The sequence below is a fragment of the Suricata suricatta genome, chromosome 9, assembly GCF_006229205.1.
Source record: "Suricata suricatta isolate VVHF042 chromosome 9, meerkat_22Aug2017_6uvM2_HiC, whole genome shotgun sequence".
In the NCBI taxonomy this organism is placed as follows: Eukaryota; Metazoa; Chordata; class Mammalia; order Carnivora; family Herpestidae; genus Suricata; species Suricata suricatta.
Window position 1 is genome coordinate 32,362,295 of NC_043708.1, and position 18,549 is coordinate 32,380,843.

Sequence of the window (18,549 nt, forward strand, 5' to 3'; positions counted from 1 at the left end):
AAAGTAACAGGAATTCTACTTGGTCAGGGAACTCTATGATGACACACAGCAGTGGCCCCCAATGACCAGGTTAGTCCCCCTTTGGCACCAGACCTGACTAGGCCAGATTCTCTGTCCCTAGGAATCTGAGATCTAGTATTAAGGGACCAGAGAAAAGAGCCAGGGGGCTGCACCAAAGATTGTGTGCAAACTTCACCAAGTCATGATTGTTAGGTAATTCTTTCAGTTCTGCGAGCCGTCCCAGAACCCCCCCAAATAAATTCCATTTGCTTAAGCTAACCAGAGCTGAAGTTTTGGCCCACCTTAGAAGCAACTCTACCATCGTTGCTGGGAGCATTTAGTTTTTTAAAGAATACAATGAAGGACACCTGGCTGGCTCAGTCAGTAGAGAATGGGACTCTTCATCTTGGGGTCATAAGTTCGAATCCATGTTGGATGTAGAGATTACTTACTAAAAGAAAATAAAAAATGGGGCACCTGGGTGGCTCAGCCACTTAAGCATCTGACTCTTGGTTTCGGCTCAGGTCACGATCTCACAGTTTGTGAGTTCGAGCCTCCATTGGGTTCTACACTGATAGTGCAAAGCCTGCTAGGGATTCTCTCTCTGCCACTTCCTCTCTCTCTCTTTCTCTCAAAATAAACAAACCGGGGGAAAAAATCTATAATAAAATAAAATAAAAATACAATGAAATATTGAGTAGGAAGGCTTTGGATTCTTGACAAGTTTCCTAGATCAATCTTCAGCTGGACCATTCAGATCTAACATCTACTTTGTAGCTCAGAAGACATAGAATTTCCATGGGAAATGATCTTTCATATTCATAACCTTCTCTAACAACTGTCTGATATTTTCAAACTTCATCTGAGAGAAAAGCTGGTCTTTCTATTTTATAGATGGAGAAACCAAGGTAGAGTGAAGAACAGAACTGTACCGAGGCCTACCTCCCAGCTGGGCATTTCCATTTGGGTCAAGGATGGTCAATGACATTGGTCAGAGCAAGAACCACTGTTATTGACAACGCAGTGAGCATTTTCCCCCTCAAGACTTTACTACTGGACATCCCCTTAAAGTATGCTATCACTGAAGCAAATGAAAAGGAAGGTGCCTTGCAGGGCTTGGGGTCTCCTCCCAGCCTCAGGCTGACTGCCATAGGGTCCCCAATTATTGCAGACCATCAGCTCTTCTTACCTTCCTGGCAGGGACACTCAAAACCCAAAGCATTTGGTATTCATCTTTATGCTGGAGTATTTTCTTTTCCTCTAAAACTAGTATTCGAACACTGAAAACATTTTGAACACCTAGAACTTTTTAAAGAGAAGAGTATAACAATCCATGTATCTATCACTATGCTCCAACAATTACCAATAACCTGCCATCCTTGATTTTTAATTTTTTTTAACATTTATTTATTTTTGAGAGAGAGAGAGCACACATATGTGCAAGGAGGGGAAGGGCATAGAGAGAGGGAGAGAGAGGATGTGAAGCAAGCTCCGTGCTATCAGCACAGAGCCCGATGTGGGCCTGGAACTCACGAGCCCGTGAGATCATGACCTCAGCCGAAATCAAGGGTTGGCCACTTAACCGCCTGAGCCACCCAGGTGCCCCGAAAATAATATTTTTAACGTTATATTTCTCTCTGTTTTTACGAAAGCACATTCTCTCCACTGCCATGGGAGTACTCCAGGTATGCCTATGCTGGTGTCATTCTTAGTTTTCCAACTTCATTTCGTGCCAGCATCAAGACTTTTCATGATGGCAGACTGTTCTTTAAGCTCACATATGGGGCCACCCCTTACTTAGGTTTGATTTCTCCTAATAGAGGGTTCCCCAGGACTGTGTCCTCAGCTGTCCTTTTAGCCTATGGGCCTGGGGTGATCCACGAGCCAAGGAGGTGTCAGGTTTAGGCGGCTGACTTTGAGTGCCTTTTAGGTGGATCCACTTTCACCAGCTGTGACTGGCACATGAGACTCATAAATAAGCTGCTCTGATACTGGCCGCAGCGACCTGATGAAATGCACTTGGCAGCAACCTGGTACTTAATCCCGTGTCCACAGCTCCTTGTTACACTCCTGATGCTGTGAAATGGCATCCCCATGGCAGCGAGACCAGTAGGCACTTGCATGAGCTGCCAGCACAATCCTGTGTGCTGAGCTGTGGCCCGAGCCAAGAGCTGGGCCATGCTGGAGTTCAGCTATCCCTTTGAAAAGGGGGTTCAAGCTTCTTACCACTGCTTGGCACCCACTGGATAGGTTGGTACAGGGGTAGTGCTAAGGCTTGAACCTGACTGGCTGTGCCATGGTGTGGCTTTAGGTAAGTTCCTTAACTGCTCTGTGCCTCAGTTTACTCACCAAGGGAAAAAAAAGAGTAATGAGTCTCTACCTCCTAGGGTTGTTGGGACTATTACATGAGATACTTCACATAAAGTTCATGTGTACAACTTGGCACATACTAAGCAGTTTACAGTAAGCTACTTGTTGGTTTTTTGTACACAGAGAAGACACTTAGGACCAGGGAGACCAGTTTGCCTGGGACAGTATGGTGTTCACCTGTTGTCTTAGAATAATTAGTAGGAAAGCCTCCTTTTCTCTTCCCAAAGTGTCCTGGGTTAGGTGATAATAATATGGTTATCCTACTTATGATCCATCTACAGCAAGAATGGCTTTAAGCCAGAGTTGCCAACTATTTGCCTACAGGGTGTCTTGCCTACAGTGTCAGGGGCATTTAGCTGACACGGATATAACTAAACAAGGCCATTTGCTGTGTGTCTGGCACTGGTTTAAGCACTTTACACGTATCAACTCATTTAATCTTCTTCACAACAGGCAGGAGCAGGTACGACTATCATCACTGTTGTATACATAAGGAAACTGATGCACAGGGTTGGGTAACTCATCTGACGGTCCCATGGCTAAGAGGCAGAGCCAGGATTCACACTCAGGATGGTTTGCTCCAGAATCTATCATACTGTTGGCCACTATACCTCTCACATACAAATCTCACATGCCACGTGAAAACCGAGATTTCACATACAATCCCTGGCTTCCAGCTTCCCTTGAAAACTCAGAAGATCGGGCATGCTAGGGTTACATTTTCTTCTGGCAATAAATGGCTTCTTCCTCCGGCTCTAGCACGTCCCCTTGAATTCTCCCTAGAACCCACCTGCCTCATATAGGATACCTGCAAGCATCTGAGTAGCAACCCCCAGTTTTAGCTATTAAATGGTTCTAACTCTGTTATCTGTAATCAAAGATAAAGGCTTTCAACTGTACTTTTTTATTGATCTTTCTTTCAATGAAAATCATATGATTAGTCCCAAATATATAAAATAGGACCATAGGGCTGCCCTGGTGTCTGATTATAGAAAAGGCAGGAGAGGGGTGCCTGGGTGGCTTAGTCAGTTAAGGATCCGACTTCAGCTCAGGTCACGATCTCAGGGTTCGTGAGTTTGAACCCTGCATTGGGCTCTGGGCTGACAGCTCCGAGCCTGAAGCCTGCTTCAGATTCTGTGTCTGTTTTTTTCTCCGCCCCTCCCCTGCTTGAGCTCTGTATGTGTGTCTCTCTCTCAAAAATAAATAAACTTAAAAAAAAAAAAAAGGCAAGAGAGAAAGGGCAATGAGTCTGTAGGTTGTCTGTCAGTTCCATGCCCCTCTGGGGCACATTGGGCTCAAGATGTCCACTAGAAGGACAGTGAATGAGGCTGAGGCAAAGCCATGGCCAGAGTTCGTGGCTGTAGACCTCAGACTTTCAGGGTTGTCAGGACCCACGTGGAGCTTACTCTAGGCAGATTCCTAGGCCTTGGCCACAGAGGTTTTTAAGTTAGCAAGCCTGAGATTTTCTTTCCAAGTACATTCCCGGGTCCGAGCCCCAGAAATCTCAGCTGCTACTGATGCAGGCGGCCCAAAGACCACACTCTGAAAAACACTAGACTGGCCACAGACTGCGAAGCAAAGCTGATCCTTCAGGGATACATCCTGGTGCCAACTCCCCATCAGCACAGGGCTTCTCAAACGGCCTTACAGGAGTACAGAGCTCTATCCATACTATGGCTCCAGAAAAAATACTACAGTGGGCCCTATAAAAATGGGTGGTTGGGAGAATAAAAAGCCTCTCTCTCTCTCTACTCAGATAGACACGTGCATATGAGCTCATATACAGTGAATAAAAGTTCTAGAAGGTACCTGCTCCCAAAGCAGATTGGATCTGTCAACTAAGGCCAATGTTGTGATGACTTTACGCAGACTTCAACAAATTTTCAACTAGTCCTGACAGCCCTAGTATTCTCCTTTTACAGTACCTGGGCTTTTCGTAAATTCTGAGGTATTTAAAGATATGTTTTTCTGGGCTCTGTGTCTTATCCACACATTGGGAAGCTGATGCCTACACAGAATTGCTGCCTCTGTATAATCCCTGGTCTGAGGGGGGAGGAGCAATAGTCATTGTTCTTTTGTTTAAGGGGACTGAACAGAACCATTTAAATGTTCAAAAAAAAGTCTTGAACTAAATTTTTGGCATATAAATGTAAACCTCAGTTACTGCGTTTCAAAATCTTGGTTGTAGTAGGGGATTCTAGAAAAGAGGAAGTGCACAGGATCCCATTGGAATGGGTCTTGGGAAAAGCTGCTTCAGTTAAAAATATTCAACTGTCTCTCTCTCTCTCTCTCAGAATGAAATAAAGACATTAAAAAATATTTTTAAAAAGCAGGGGGCGCCAGGATGGCTCAGTCGGTTAAACATCCAACTTAGGCTCAGGTCATGATCTCATAGTCTGTGAGTCTGAGCCCCGCGTCTGGCTTTGTGCCAACAGCTCAGAGCCTGGAGCTTGCTTTGTATCCTGTATCTCCCTCTTTCTCTCTACTCTTCCCCTGATCACTCTCTGTCTCTCTCTTTTATTTCATTCTCAAAATGAAATAAAAACATTAAAAAAAATTTTTTTTAATTCAAGCTCAGGGGTGCCTGGGTGGCTCAGTCTGTTAAGCATCCGATTCTTCATTTCAGCTCAGGTCATGATCTCGCTGTGGGATCAAACCTGGGGTTGGGCTCTGCACTGACAGTGCGGATCCTGCTTGGGATTCTCTCTCTGCCCCTTCCCCAACACACTTGCCCTCTCTCAAAATAAATAAATAAACATTAAAAATATATATATTAAAGCTAAAAAATGAGAGATGTTTCATTACATTACTTCTTTCCAATAAATCCACTGAAATCTGTTTGGAAGCAGACAGAGTAAATTAAAAGTTTAAAACTTGTGTTAGTGCTAATATTGATGCCACGTGCTCATCATGGTAACTACTATCATGGAGAGCTTGTCTGTGGACAGTTATTACACTCCCACGTTTGTGATGGGATAACTGAAGCACAAGTTTAAGCAAGAATGGAAAAAAATCCAAGGGGCGTTCATGTCAATCTACACAGCCTCCTAGAACAGTATCAAACGTTTTAAATTGATCTGAGCAGGCTTTGTGACTTCTTCAGCACATCAAAGAAGAGAGCAGGGCAGAGGGTGGTGGGGGGTGGGATGGCTCCCAGGGAACAGAGCATAACTCTAAGACATCAGCCATTCCCTCAACTCCTACACTGGACAGAAAGTGAATCCACAATTCACCTGGCTGCAGAATGCGTGGTCCTGGCAGTCTGGGAGTCCATGGCAATGGCACACCAGGCCTGGTGAGGTGTGAGAGCAGAAATAAGGTCTGGTACTGTTTCCTCTCCCCACCTTCATTTCCTCTGTCACCCTTAGGTGAGGGATTATATGGTAGTCTTGACATCTTTTCTCTAAAAACTGTTTTTGCTTTGTAACACAGATCACTCCATGTCCAGAATGGCAATTCTGCAATAGGGAAGCAGATGTGAGTAGGCTGTGGGGTGGGGAATGGGGAAGGGCACATTTCCAAGCCTTAGCAGCCAGCAGGCAGTATCTGATCCCAGGAAGGGCCGGACCCTTGGGAAGCACCCAGGCTTGGCTTGCCCTGCACGACCAGCAGTGAGCACACTGCCTGGCTGCCAGACATCCAGACAGTGCAAGCCTCACAGGCGGGTGAGCTGTGCAGAGAGGTGGAGGGGGCGGGTGAGTGAGAGGGCTGGTCAGAGGGATCCAGCTGACCTGGCTCACCCGGTGTAGGTGGGTACTGGTGATGATTAACTCGTAAGCTCTAGGAGCAGTGACAGACATAGGACCAAGATCAGGGCATGGCCCCAGTACCAGCTCTCCTGAGAAGCCTGAGTCATCTCTTCCTGACCTGAAACTTACCTTGATGTACTGGGGAAAATCTCTAAGTGAACTGTTGAACCTGTCCTGTTGGTTTGGAGATGATTGCAGGTGACAGGCACAGCCCCGGCATTGAGCAACATGGTGTTTATGGCTTTAAGGTTTCCTGCCAAGAGCGCTGGTGTCAGGCTGATGTCTCAGTATTCTTCTGTACCTAATTCTTCCAGCCTGTGATCCCTAGCCAAGATTTCTTTCTCTCTCTTTCTCCCACACCTCAGTCTCTTCTGCCCGTGTCTGCATGCTTTCCCTTTCTTTTACCCAAGTCACACTCTGAGCCCCCAACCTTTTATGGGAGGGCATTCCGACTACATGACAATGAAAGGCAGCCTGGAAGAGAAGATGGGGCGGATCTTATGAAAGTTCAACCTACTTACATCCAAGGGGCTGTGGAGAGAGGTGTATCTTGATGTTTAAGGACCCTGGGGAACAGGGGAGGATGGCACTTTAAGACATTTTTTAATCACGAAATATTTCAGGAAATACATAGAGAATAACATTTTAAAATATGTATCCACCATTCAGCTTTATCAAAGCTTAATTTCTGTCATATCTGCTTCTGACGTCTTTAAGAAACAGGCCCCTAACCAGAGGTAAATAAAGGCTCTAGTCTCCCAGATTTCACTCCTCCCCTTCTAGCATCTACCCCACACTTGGCTGTATTTACTTCTTATCTCATTTGCATGTATCTCTAAACAAGTTTAAAGTTTTAAAACTTCATATAAACCATACTGTTCTATATATGTTCTCTTGATCTCTTTCGTTCTGTGTAGGTTTTTAAGATTTATTAATCTTATATATGTAGCTTATTTGATTCATTTTCTATTATTTTTAATTTTTGTTTTATTTGAGAGAGAGAGAGGGAGAATCTTAAGCAGGCTCCACATTCAGCTTGGAGCCAGACACAGGGCTCAATTCCAAGACTCTGGGATCAAGACCCAAGCTGAAATCAAGAGTCAGATTCTCAACCAACTGACCCACCCAGGCGTCTCTTGGTTGATTCATTTTTAAAGGCAATGTCGTATTCTGTTGTCCAAATATACTCAATATGCTTATCTACCTCCCTTTTGACAGACATTTAGGATATTTCCAATTTTTCATACAGTAATGCTGTATGTATGTCTTATATATAACAAGACATTCCTACATATGTCTCCTTGTGACTGATACACTTGGATTTATTTCTACCATTGCATTTTGTGCTTTCTATTTACTCCATTTTTTAAAATACTCTTTTCTTTTTCTTCACAGTCTGGATTTAATAGACTTTATTCCATTTCCCTACTCTACTGGTAAGTTATATACTCTATTTCTACTTATTACCATTACTCTAGACTTAAATTTCAGACTTACAGACTGCTACTTGTTCCTTCTGTTCTCCCCTCTCTCATACAAACAAAAGCCTCCAACTTCCAACAGAGCACAGAGTTCTCCAAAATAAAGTCTACACTTTCCAATCTTCCCTGAAGCTGGATATAACCATGTGAATAAGGTTTGATCAATGGGATATGAGCATAAGCAATGAATGGAACCTCTAGGTCACCACTTAAAGGCAAGAGCTTAGAGTGTGGACTCAGGGTGAACCCTCCTCAAACCTACAGCAGACATCACCCTAGAATTATACAGCTCATGTCTGGAATGTTACATGAGACGGAAATAAACATCTGTCAGGTTTAAGCCATTGCAACTTTGGGTTCTTTCTTACAGTAGGTGAATAATATATAATCTAGCTAATACAGTAAGCACAGATTTTTAAAAAAATTTATACTGCTTACTCTCTTTCTGCTTCCGAAATCTGAGGCTTCACATCTTTCAACAAGTTTGGGAATTTTTAGGGGCACCTGGGTGGCCCAGTTGGTTGAGCGTCCAACTCTTGATTTCAGCTCAGGTCCTCATCTCACAGTCATGGAATCGAGCCCCACACTGGGCTCCACGCTGACAGTGCAGAGCCTGCTTGGGATTCTCTTTCTCTTTCTCTCTCAGCCCCTAGCCCACTTGTACACATACTCACTCTCTTTCTCTCTCTCAAAATAAATAAACTTTGTTTTTAAGTTTGGGAATTTTTAAACAATTACCTCTTTGAGTAATGCTCTTCTTTATTCTCTTTCCACTTCTGGAACCTTTGAGGATCTTGTCATTCTAGCATCTGTGTCTCAGCCTCTGTACCTTTCTCTCTCTGGGCTCCATTCTGGATGACTTCCTCAGGTCCATGTTTCCATTCATTAAGCTTGTCTCAATGATGCCTAATCTGAGGTTTAATCTATCTGCTGAACATTTAATTACAATGAAAACATTTTTTGCTTCTAGCAGTTCTGTTTCGTTATTTTTCAAGTCTACCTAATCTTTTTGAATAGTGTCTTATTCTTGTCTCCTGTGTTCAATTACTTCATTACATCTAAATAATTTGAACTCATTTTATAGTGTCTTGCCGCCAGTTCCTAATGTGAAGCTTTTGCAGGACCCAGCCCCCTTGTTTGCTGTGTAAAGGGACTCTAACTCAGTCAGAATTATTCTCTCAAGTATTCAGTCATTTTGGATCATATGTTCATCTTTATCATGGCTTTTTTTACCTGTGGGGATCCTGTGTGATCTGGGTTGAGGTCTTGTTTCTCCAGAGAGGTTCTGTTTTTGTATCTAGGGTCCTCCTAGGGGTATCACTGGCTCAGAACTTAGGGTTCCTAACCCACATAAATAGTATAAATTCTAATGTTAAACCAATACCATCATCAGGTTCTTAGGGAATACTTTTCTTTTGCTTTATTTTTGTTCTTTTTGTGCCCAGAACCTTGGCTAAGTATGAGAAGCTGTTCTGTCATCTCCCTGTGTTAGGAGATGATTTTCTTTTCCTTACCTTTTTCTATTACTTTGACAGTCATGACTTTTTGTTTTGTTTTGTTTAGTTTATTTAATTATTTTGAGAGACAGAGAATGTGAACTTGGGAGGGGCTGAGAGAGAGACAGAGAGAGAGAGAAAGAGAGAGAGAATCCTAAGCAGGCTCCATGCTATCAGAACAGAGCCTGACTCACAGCTTGATCCCATGAACCATGTGATCATGACTAAACTGAAGTCAAGAGTCAGACGCTTAACCAACTGAACCATCCAGGCACCCCGACAGTACTGACTTAACTGAAAGTTTCAGTTTCAGCTCCAGCCTCCAACTGGCCAGACCTCATCTCTGTCTCCGCATACGTGAAAACTCAAACCTCAAACCTTTCATTACTACAGGAAGGCCAGCCACACAGCCCGTCCCTCTCAGCTGTCAGAGCTGAATACCACTTGGGTCTTTCCTCTTCATTTTGCCAGCTGAGAATCCCTCCTATTCTTTTCAGTGTGTGGCTCTGCACTGAGAAAAATATTTTAAATATTTAATCCAGTATTTCTAGGTGTTTCATAGCAGTCTTTCTTAACAGTTACTTTGTGGTCCATATCACTAGAAACAGAAATCTCTTCCCTCTGAGATATATTTTATACCTGCTGGAGGATCCTTACTTATCTTTTCCCCCAGTCACACATCCTAAGGCAAGGTTCTCAGACGTTACAGTGTACGAAACTAATTTCTGGGAGCTTGCTAAACGTGCAGATTCTGAGTAGCACCCCCAGGAGACGTGGATCAGGAGGACTGGGGTAGGGCCCAGGAATGTACACACTTAACAAGTGCTCCAGGTTTCTGGCCCCTTTGAGAACTACTATCTAAGGCCTGTTTCCCTTTACCTGAGGTGGCTGAGTTCTACCCTTTCTCTTAGCAGTATCTGAACCATATCTATAGGAACTCTGTTAGTCTCTGTTTTGCAAAGCCTGAACTAGCAGACAGCAATGCCAACAGATCCAAAGTTCACAAGTTCTAGTCCAGGCTAGTCGAGAGCCACTAATTTCAGCAGTGGAAATGCAGGGGAATGCCAATAACTTGCCTTCCTGGATGCCAGGTTGTGGGACTATCATAAAACAGGCCATTTATTTACCTAGGCTTTACTAATAAAGACTTTAACATTACTTGGGAGAGGGGTGGATTGAATTTTACTTTTGTGCTATGAAGGAAGGATTGGCTAAGGAGATGGAAAACTAAGATACATATATATTTTAATTGTACAGGTCTCTACTCTCCAGACAGGTTATGCTCCAAATGCCTCTGAAAGTCAGGTGTTTAGAATGCCTCTTCCCACAGAAACATTACAAACGGTGGTCAGTTTCCCAGACCAGCCCATCCACACCTGTAAAAATAATCATCGTTCCCATCTAAGACCTATTCCAATGCATAACCTTTATATATGTGACCTGATAACAATTCTCAAAAAACTGTGAAAGGCAGACATTTGTGTCTGTGCCTTAGAGGCGAAAGGACTTGCTCAGGGTCACACAGCTAGTAAGTGGCAGGGCCAGGTGGATCTGGCTCCAAAATCTGTGTCCTTGTCACTCAAAAACCAGACTGCCTTTCATAGTTCATATGCTTAATAGAGGGTGAGCCATAAAACATCTTCCTTTCTTCCCAATGCTGGAAAAGAAATATTAAGGGAATAATAGAATTTCCACTACAGCTAGCTGACTCATGAGTTAATGGAGGACCAAGATGTCTTTCATTTTTCTGGAGCAGGAGGGAATGCATGATGATAGCTTAGTAAACTGCTTTGATTTGGGCTTAAAAAAACTATCTTGGGTTTCATTCTGCATGTGAGGAGGGCATCTTATTATAAGTTCATCTTCCTGTAATGAGTAGTAAATAGGCCCTAGGGACCTAATGCACAGTATAGTGAATATAGACAAGAGTATTGTATTATAATCATCAAACTTGCTAGGGAACTAGAACTTCATTATTCCAACCACTAAGGAGAAATGGCAATTACATAATGTGATAGAAGAGCTAATTACCACTACAAAGACAACCACATTGCAAAATATAAATATATCATATTAACACGTGGTATACCTTAAAGTATATAATGTTATATGTCAAATATACTTCAATTAAAAATTAATTAATTAAGGGGCACCTGGGTGGCTCAGTAGGTTAAGCATCTGACTTTGGCTCAGGTCATGATCTCACCGTTAGTGAGCTCAAGCTCACATCATGCTCTGTGCAGACAGCTCAGAGCCTGGAGCCTGCTTTGGATCCTGTGTCTTCCTCTCTCTCTGCCCCCCCCCCGACCCCCCCCACCCCCGCCGCTTGCGCTGTCTTTCTTTCTCTCTCAAAAATAAAAACATTTTTGAAACTTAAAACAAAATTAATACCTAGAAGAAAGAAAGTTCACCTTCTCCTACTCTCCCTCCCTAACTCCTGCCTAGTGAACACAGACCTCTGAGTCGAGGTTAGCTCTCCAGGACTCACCTTGTCAGCCAGCAGCTCCCTGATCTTGCTGGCCTGCAGGCGGAACCGGAAGAGCTGGGTTTCCAAGGCCAGGCAGCGCTTCTGCCAATCCACGCTGGCTCGGGTCTCCACCTTGAGTTCCGCCATGATGGAATCCACTTCTGGCTACTCCAAGGAGCCCTGGGAATCAGCACACAGCAAGGGAGCAGGTCAATAAGTGTGTGAGGAGGAGAGCAGAGAATACAGGGCTGAGGACTGTGAGTTAGTCATTGCTCTCCCTGTGTCACCTTTCTTAGCTCAATGTGTCCTATTCCAAAGTAAGTTTGCTGAGCAAACTCAGGAAATCACAAAATATGAGAAACTATAAGGAGAATCTAGTCTCATTCTTACAGCAATAAAAAGTAGGGCTTCATTTGTGTTTCATTCAATTATCCATTTAACAAATATGTATCCATTCAATAGACATTTATATGCCAGGCACTGGAGATGCAAAGTTAAATATAAGAGGTCCCCTTATCTTTGAGTTTTCCAGGAAACTCTTAGGAAAATCTAAGAGACCACGTAGTCACAATTGCTAATCAATATGTAGATAAATGGGAACAGGGAAATGGGGTAGACTATAGGGGAGGGATAAAGGAGGGATAGTATTTAGGGAAGGCTTAAAGTGAATGACAGATTCATTTGCGATCATACGGTTAATGGGAGGCAGAACCTTGATTTCCAGTTTATTACTGATTCTACTACATCTATATAATTTTATTTATTTATTTATAACAAGTAGTAATTCTGTGTTCCTTTCTTCCTTCGATCCATCTATCCATTCTTTCTTTCAAGTAGGTTCCACGCCCAGTGTGGGGCTTGAACTCAAGACCCCGAGATCAAGAGTTGCATGCTCCACCGACAGAGCCAACCAGGCGCCCCCACTCATATACATTTTTGATGAGAAAAAATGGAATGAAAATGTAATGCTTTGAATGTCCTCAACAATTTTCTATTGAGTTGGGATTTTGTCAGTTGTCATCAAATCCTCCTCTTCTGGAACAGATTCGCGAAGTTCTAAAATGTAAACCAAAAAGTTGGTAGATATCTTGCTGTAACCTCTGGAGAATAACACAAGTCTTTGGGAATCAATGATACAAATTCAGACACCCATAATATCGCCAGTCAGGGAAATTTATCCAGATGTCTCTCGGACAAATTTTAGAGAAGACAACTGGTTGGGGATGAGACAATGAAGCAGCATGTATGAGTGTGTGCGAGAGAGGACACAAGCATAGTGAACACAGGAGAGACATGGGCTGGAAAACAGACCTGTCATCAGAACTTTTAAAATCCTCCCTGCTACTAATAACGATACTTGGCAACAAGCATAAATTGGGTCTGTCCCAAACCATGACACAGGATTACACTAGTATTAGGTGATTTTTAAGGAATGAGTTAATTTCTTAGGTTGATAATATTTTTAAAATGTGATCTTTCAGAGATAAAAGGACTTACAGGTGAAATGATACAATGTCTGGGGGTTAGCAGTGGTGCAGGAAGGAAATACATGAAATCAGACTTATCAAAATATTGGTAAGTTTTGAAGCTGAGTGATGGCATACAGGAGTTCTTTTTTTTTAATTTTTAAGTTTATTTATTTTGAGAGAGAGAGAGAGAGAGAGAGAGTGCATGAGAGTAGGAGAGGGGCAGAGAGAAAGGAGAGAGAGAGCATCCCAAGCAGGCTCTGCACTGTCAGCTCAGAGCCCAATGTGGGGCTTGAACTCACGAACCATGAGATTATGACCTGAGTTGAAACCAAGAGTCAGATGCTTAACCAGCTGAACCACCCAAGTGCTCCAATGGGAGTTCTTATACTGGTCTTTTTACTTAAATTTTCTGAACTAAAACATTCGGGGTTTTTTTTTTTTTAATCCCTTTTCCTTTCTTTAGGAGCCACATGCCTCAGAAAACCCAGTCGCCTCCTGCCCTGTTGCCAAACACTGCTTTGGTGGCCAGTGAGCCTGTGTTATCATGTTAACCACCAATACTGCTTCCCACCTCACATCTGACTTTTACATGGATCTTTCTCCCCTACCACAAATAGCCATCATGTACTGGGAACTTAGTGTGGCCTCTTTAATCTTCATGACAAGACAAGGTGTGGGCATTACCATCCACACTCTCACATGAGGACACTGAGGAACTGAGAGGCTAACTTAGAGAGTTCCAGAGCTAGTGAATAGTGGGGCTCTCGTCCCAAAGTCCCTGCTCTTAGGAACTCTGCTCTTTACCCATCCAGAAACTGGAAAGAATTCTGATTTCACAAAGCATGAGCTGGATTCTTAAGAATGAGAGAAGTATTTTACGGGATCTTTTAGGATCCTTGGCACTAGGGTGAACCTGTATTCAAGATTTTCTAGGGCATCCTGGTCTCAAAACAGTCTGACACCAGAACCTTCATAAGCACAGACATTTATCACATGTCTAGACTTTTCATTTAAAAAACAGGGTCAGTAGACCTGCAGAGAAGAGCCCAACAATTAAACACTGACGGGTCCGGTGTCTGCATCTTTCGGTTCTGGGCTCCTCAGAACACTGGACACATGACCTCGGCCCTGCTCTCCCGGAACTGTCATCCCAAACAATCCCAACATTGTGACCTCCCAGCAATCCCTACCTCAAAAGACTGGGACCGACTGGAACGGGGAGGAAGACAAAAGACAAAAACAAAACATGACCTTCTCTGAGCTAAAATCACAGCTGAAAAGACAAAACAACCTTGTCGGGCCTCCAGAGAAGGCCAGAGGCTTCATGTTTGATTTGCTTTGTCCTTTAAGAGGATTTTGCTTTTCCTCATATAAATAAAAAAAAGTGGCAGATCTAAACATAGGACCTGAGAGTCTTGCAACCTATCTTGGAGCTAAGCATGAGCAGTAAAAACACCTCAAGAAAACCTAGGGGCAGGAGAAACTTAATCCTTTTGTGGTACCCTCTTGTTGACTGTCAAAGATGCAGCTCAGACTCCTTGAGGACAGTGGAAAACCAATCATCAAAATCTCCAGGAGCTTTGGAAATAAAACACATCATTGGCTTCTGCCTGGCCGTGAGATCTGAAATTATCCCCAAACAGCAGGGAGTGCTTTCCCAACCAAGCATCTTATGACATCATACTTTTGAATAGATCAAGTGCTCTGCTTAAGCCTCTCCCTGCCCAGGGCACGATAGCTGGGGGGGGGGGGGGGGGGGGGGGGGGGGGGGGGGGGGCGGCTTGTGCTGGGCTTGTCTTAGCATGTGAGGAGAGCTACAGGGTTTTGAAAGGGAACTGGAGCAAGGTGCCTGCTGCCAAGCGCGTGGCCCAGAGGCTCTTCCGGCAGAAGCAGGTGGTTGCCGCGGCAGCTAGAAAACATGAGGCAAAACATAAAGGCAAAATACCAGTACGGTGAACTTCACCTGCTCAGTCACCTTGTACTTGTACTTCCCATAAAGACCACAAAGATGGGCAGAAATGAATTTACAGAACGGGTTTTAGTTTTCCAAAGCACTGCACAGGCGTTATTTCTCTCCTTATTCTCTCAATATCCCTGAGATGTAGGACAAGTGATACTATTCACAATGAGCAGATAGATGAGAAAAGCCAGCGCATCTGTGCCTCAAGACAGCTAAGTCGAAGAGCTGGGCCAAGAATCCTGATCTCCCAGCATATAGAACATCCTCTTTCCGTGAAGATGCTTTGGTCGTGATGGTAGAGTCTCATGCTACACGGCTAGCCTAACACAGATAGAACGTTAACAGCAAAATAGGTGGGGAAATGAGAGAAGGGACAAAATCTAACTCAACTGTTCTTTTCATTTTTTAGTCTGGAAAGCGTCAAATATACACAAGAAGTAGGGAGAATAGTACAATAAATCCCCATGCGCCCGCCCGCCAGCTACAATGGTCAACTCATGGCCACTCTTGTGAAACCCACTTCACTTGATTCCTACTAGTGCCCAGCATGCTAAACTGCCCGGCAAGTGACTGCACAGCCTTGATCTTGCTTTGGAACTCCCTAAGTCCTCCAGCATCCTGGGCTGACATGGCCACAAGGCTGGAGGAGCATGCCTCAGAGGCAGGGGCTGCATGCATGATGGGTGATGAAAAGAGAACACAAGGAGTCCTCAGACTCTGAGCGTGTATCAGAGAAAACACAGACTTGACCTGGGATGGCTCTAGAAAGTTTAGGGATTTGACCAGAAATTGACAAAGTGCTGAGATTAAATTTAATTCAACCAACTTTTGTGAAGTGATTTCTACAGGCATGTTTGGGGACATAAAGATGAACAAAGATCCTATGGCTTGTGAGGCTCAGGTCTACAGTCTAAATATCCTGGAACTTCCCTGCAAAGAGGACCAGTCAATACAAGAGTCTAAAAGAAAGAGGGGAGAGGTCACTGCAGGAGGCTTCAGAAGGTAATAGGGACTCTGTTCTGAGTACCATTTCCGCTGGGCTCCCCTGTGTCACCTCACTATGGTTCACTGTGAGTGTGGGCACCTTTTGTGACTTCCACTTGCTAGTGGCAGGCTACCATCAACTTCTACAAGTGCTAGACTAGACTGACTGCCAGCCCAACTGTGGGGAAGGAAGAGCTTTGTGCCCCTTTTCTGAGAATGGAGCTGGGGGAGGGTGAGTGCACACAGGGGCATAGCTCCCTCTGACTGCACGTCATCTGATCAAGCCAACAATTTGTGTTTTACTCTTGGGTGCTGAGCAGCACATTTCACAATGTGGGAAGAAAGTTTATTTATCTTGAGAGAGAGAGAGCGAGCATAAGTGGGGTAAAGGCAGAGAGAGAGAGAGAGAGAGAGAGAGAGAGAGAGAGAGAGAGAGAGAGAATCTCAGACAGGCTCCACACTCAGCATGGAGCCTGAGTCAGGGCTCAATCACATGCCCATGAGATCATGACTTGAGCCGAAATCAAGAGTCGGGCATTTAACTGACTAAGCCACCCAGGAGCCCCTTTATCTCTTTATCATTGAGTACTGAACAAAAGCATATATGGTACAAAGTATGGCTTCTTCCCACCTTGTCCCTCAGCCACAGTGTTACGGGGTATTGTGTCTTCCAGAGATACCCAGTGTAGACACAAGCATTAATCTATGTTGCATACACATACACAAACATAAATGGTAGCATACTTTACACACTGTCCTTAACCAATAACTTAGAGATCTTCCTATAACAACATACTTACTATGTCTTTCCTCCATTCTTTTCAACAGCTTTACTGTTTTCTACTGTGTAGATATTACACAACGTAAGAGTCCCTTATTTTTCTTATAAAACTTTTTATAACTTTAAAAAACTTATTTGAGAGAGAAAGAGAGAGAACATGCACGAGAGCAGAAGGGCAGAGAGAGAGAGAGGGAGAGAGAGAATCTCAACAGCGTGGAGTGTGGAGCCCATCATGGGGCTCAATCTCATGAACTGTGAGATCATGACCTGAGCTGAAATCAAGAGTGAGACGCTTCACCGACTGAGCGACCCAGATGCCCCGAGTCTCTTATTAACACACATTTAAGTTGTTTGAAAACTTTTGCTAAAATAAACAACGCTGCAACGAATATATGTCATTTCATATACATCAGAGTAGTATCTGAAGGGTACAATCCCAGGAGTGGAATTGTAGCGTTAAGTGATACACGTTTTTAAACGGTTAAACAGTCCAGACTGCCTTCCCTGAGACTACTCTAATTCACACTCCAGCCAGCAGTTAACTGCCTGTTTCCCGATGGTGACGGTGGAGGTCAGTTTCGAATTCATTTCTGACAGAAGGGAGAGACGCTCAGCTGGCTGGGCTACCCGGAGAAGACTCAGCTGGGCTGTCCTGAACTCACCCAGCTCAGGACTGAGGGAACCCTGGCGCCTTCACCTCAGCATGTATCAGGCACTCTTCACACCAAAAGGAGCACAGAGTTCCCCACACGATACACAGCCTCAAAGAGAGAAGGGAACAGTAAAGAGGAGTGCACAGTGGGGGAGCAGAGTAGGAGGTACATGCTTCCTCCCAGCCGCTAGTGAGTTCTGAGAGCGGAAGGGGCACCACACTTTCTCAACTCAGTTGTTAGTCTCAATGAGTTTGAGACCACAGAGGGTACCACCCTGCCATAACCCAGCTGCGAGCAGGCCCCCTCAGCAGTCCATGAGAGGGAAGGTAGCTGGTAATGGACTACACCCCAAGTCTGGAATTGAGGCTCGAGTCTGAGTTTTGCCTTTTCCACTTTTTAGCTATAGAACTTTGAACAGATCACAAATTTTCTGAGACAGTTTCCTTCTTTGTAAACTGCGGATAATAACATGCAGAAACACTAGGTAACTGATGTTCTATAAAGCGTTAAGTGACGTTACCACATGTAGAGTCTGGAACACAGAAGACAAGTCCAAAGAGCCTGACGAAGGAATCCACGACTTTTCCATTGAAATTATAAGAATGATCTTTCAAGTGGAAATTGTACCGGGAACTAAGGTTCTGGCCAAAAGTTTTGAGATGGACTCACAGGAAAAGCTTACGGAGATGTTCTGGCAGGGCGGAAACCCACACGGAGCGGACTCTTCTTCCAGGTGAGGGTCTTCACTGCCTCTGCCACGCCCATTAAGGCTTCCTGGTCCCCGGTGACAAAGTCCTCTCTACGGCTCCTAGGACACAAAGCTACTGCTGTCACTCGGTGCCCAACTTGTTTTCTTTTCTGCTTGGCTGATCTGCCTCTAGGAGTCTAGCCTGACCCAACAGAATCCCTAAGAGAACTAACGAGAAATCGGAGATTACCTGAGACGAGGCGGGGAGGAGGGCGGGAGGGGGAAAGCGAGAGAGAGAGAGAGAGAGAGAGAGAGAGAGAGAGAGCGAGCGAGCGAGCGAGCGAGCGAGCCCGGCAACGCAGTGGGACGCCTCAAGTGCGCCCGAGGGCCCTTCCCGGGGGCAACCGGCTCCAGCCGGTCCCAAACTCCCGCTCCTCTAGAGGAAGGCGAC

General features: G+C 44.4%; 1 protein-coding gene and 1 long non-coding RNA gene across 2 annotated transcripts in view; one reads left to right on the top strand and one right to left on the bottom strand.

Moving 5' to 3' along the window:
* Positions 1-18,260, bottom strand: part of PLEKHH1 (pleckstrin homology, MyTH4 and FERM domain containing H1) — a 51,091-nt gene extending 32,831 nt beyond the window's left edge. Inside the window, exons 1-3 of the mRNA XM_029950485.1 lie at positions 18,080-18,260; positions 11,585-11,743; positions 5,604-5,828 (exon numbers count right to left, since the gene is read on the bottom strand). Coding sequence (XP_029806345.1) covers positions 5,604-5,828; positions 11,585-11,710 — 351 coding nt within the window. The 5' untranslated portion in view covers positions 11,711-11,743; positions 18,080-18,260. The remainder of the gene's footprint in view (positions 1-5,603; positions 5,829-11,584; positions 11,744-18,079) is intronic.
* The window catches only part of LOC115300896, a 16,220-nt gene continuing 15,621 nt past the window's right edge, over positions 17,951-18,549 (top strand). The window contains exon 1 of the long non-coding RNA XR_003912912.1: positions 17,951-18,143. This is a non-coding gene — a long non-coding RNA (uncharacterized LOC115300896). The remainder of the gene's footprint in view (positions 18,144-18,549) is intronic.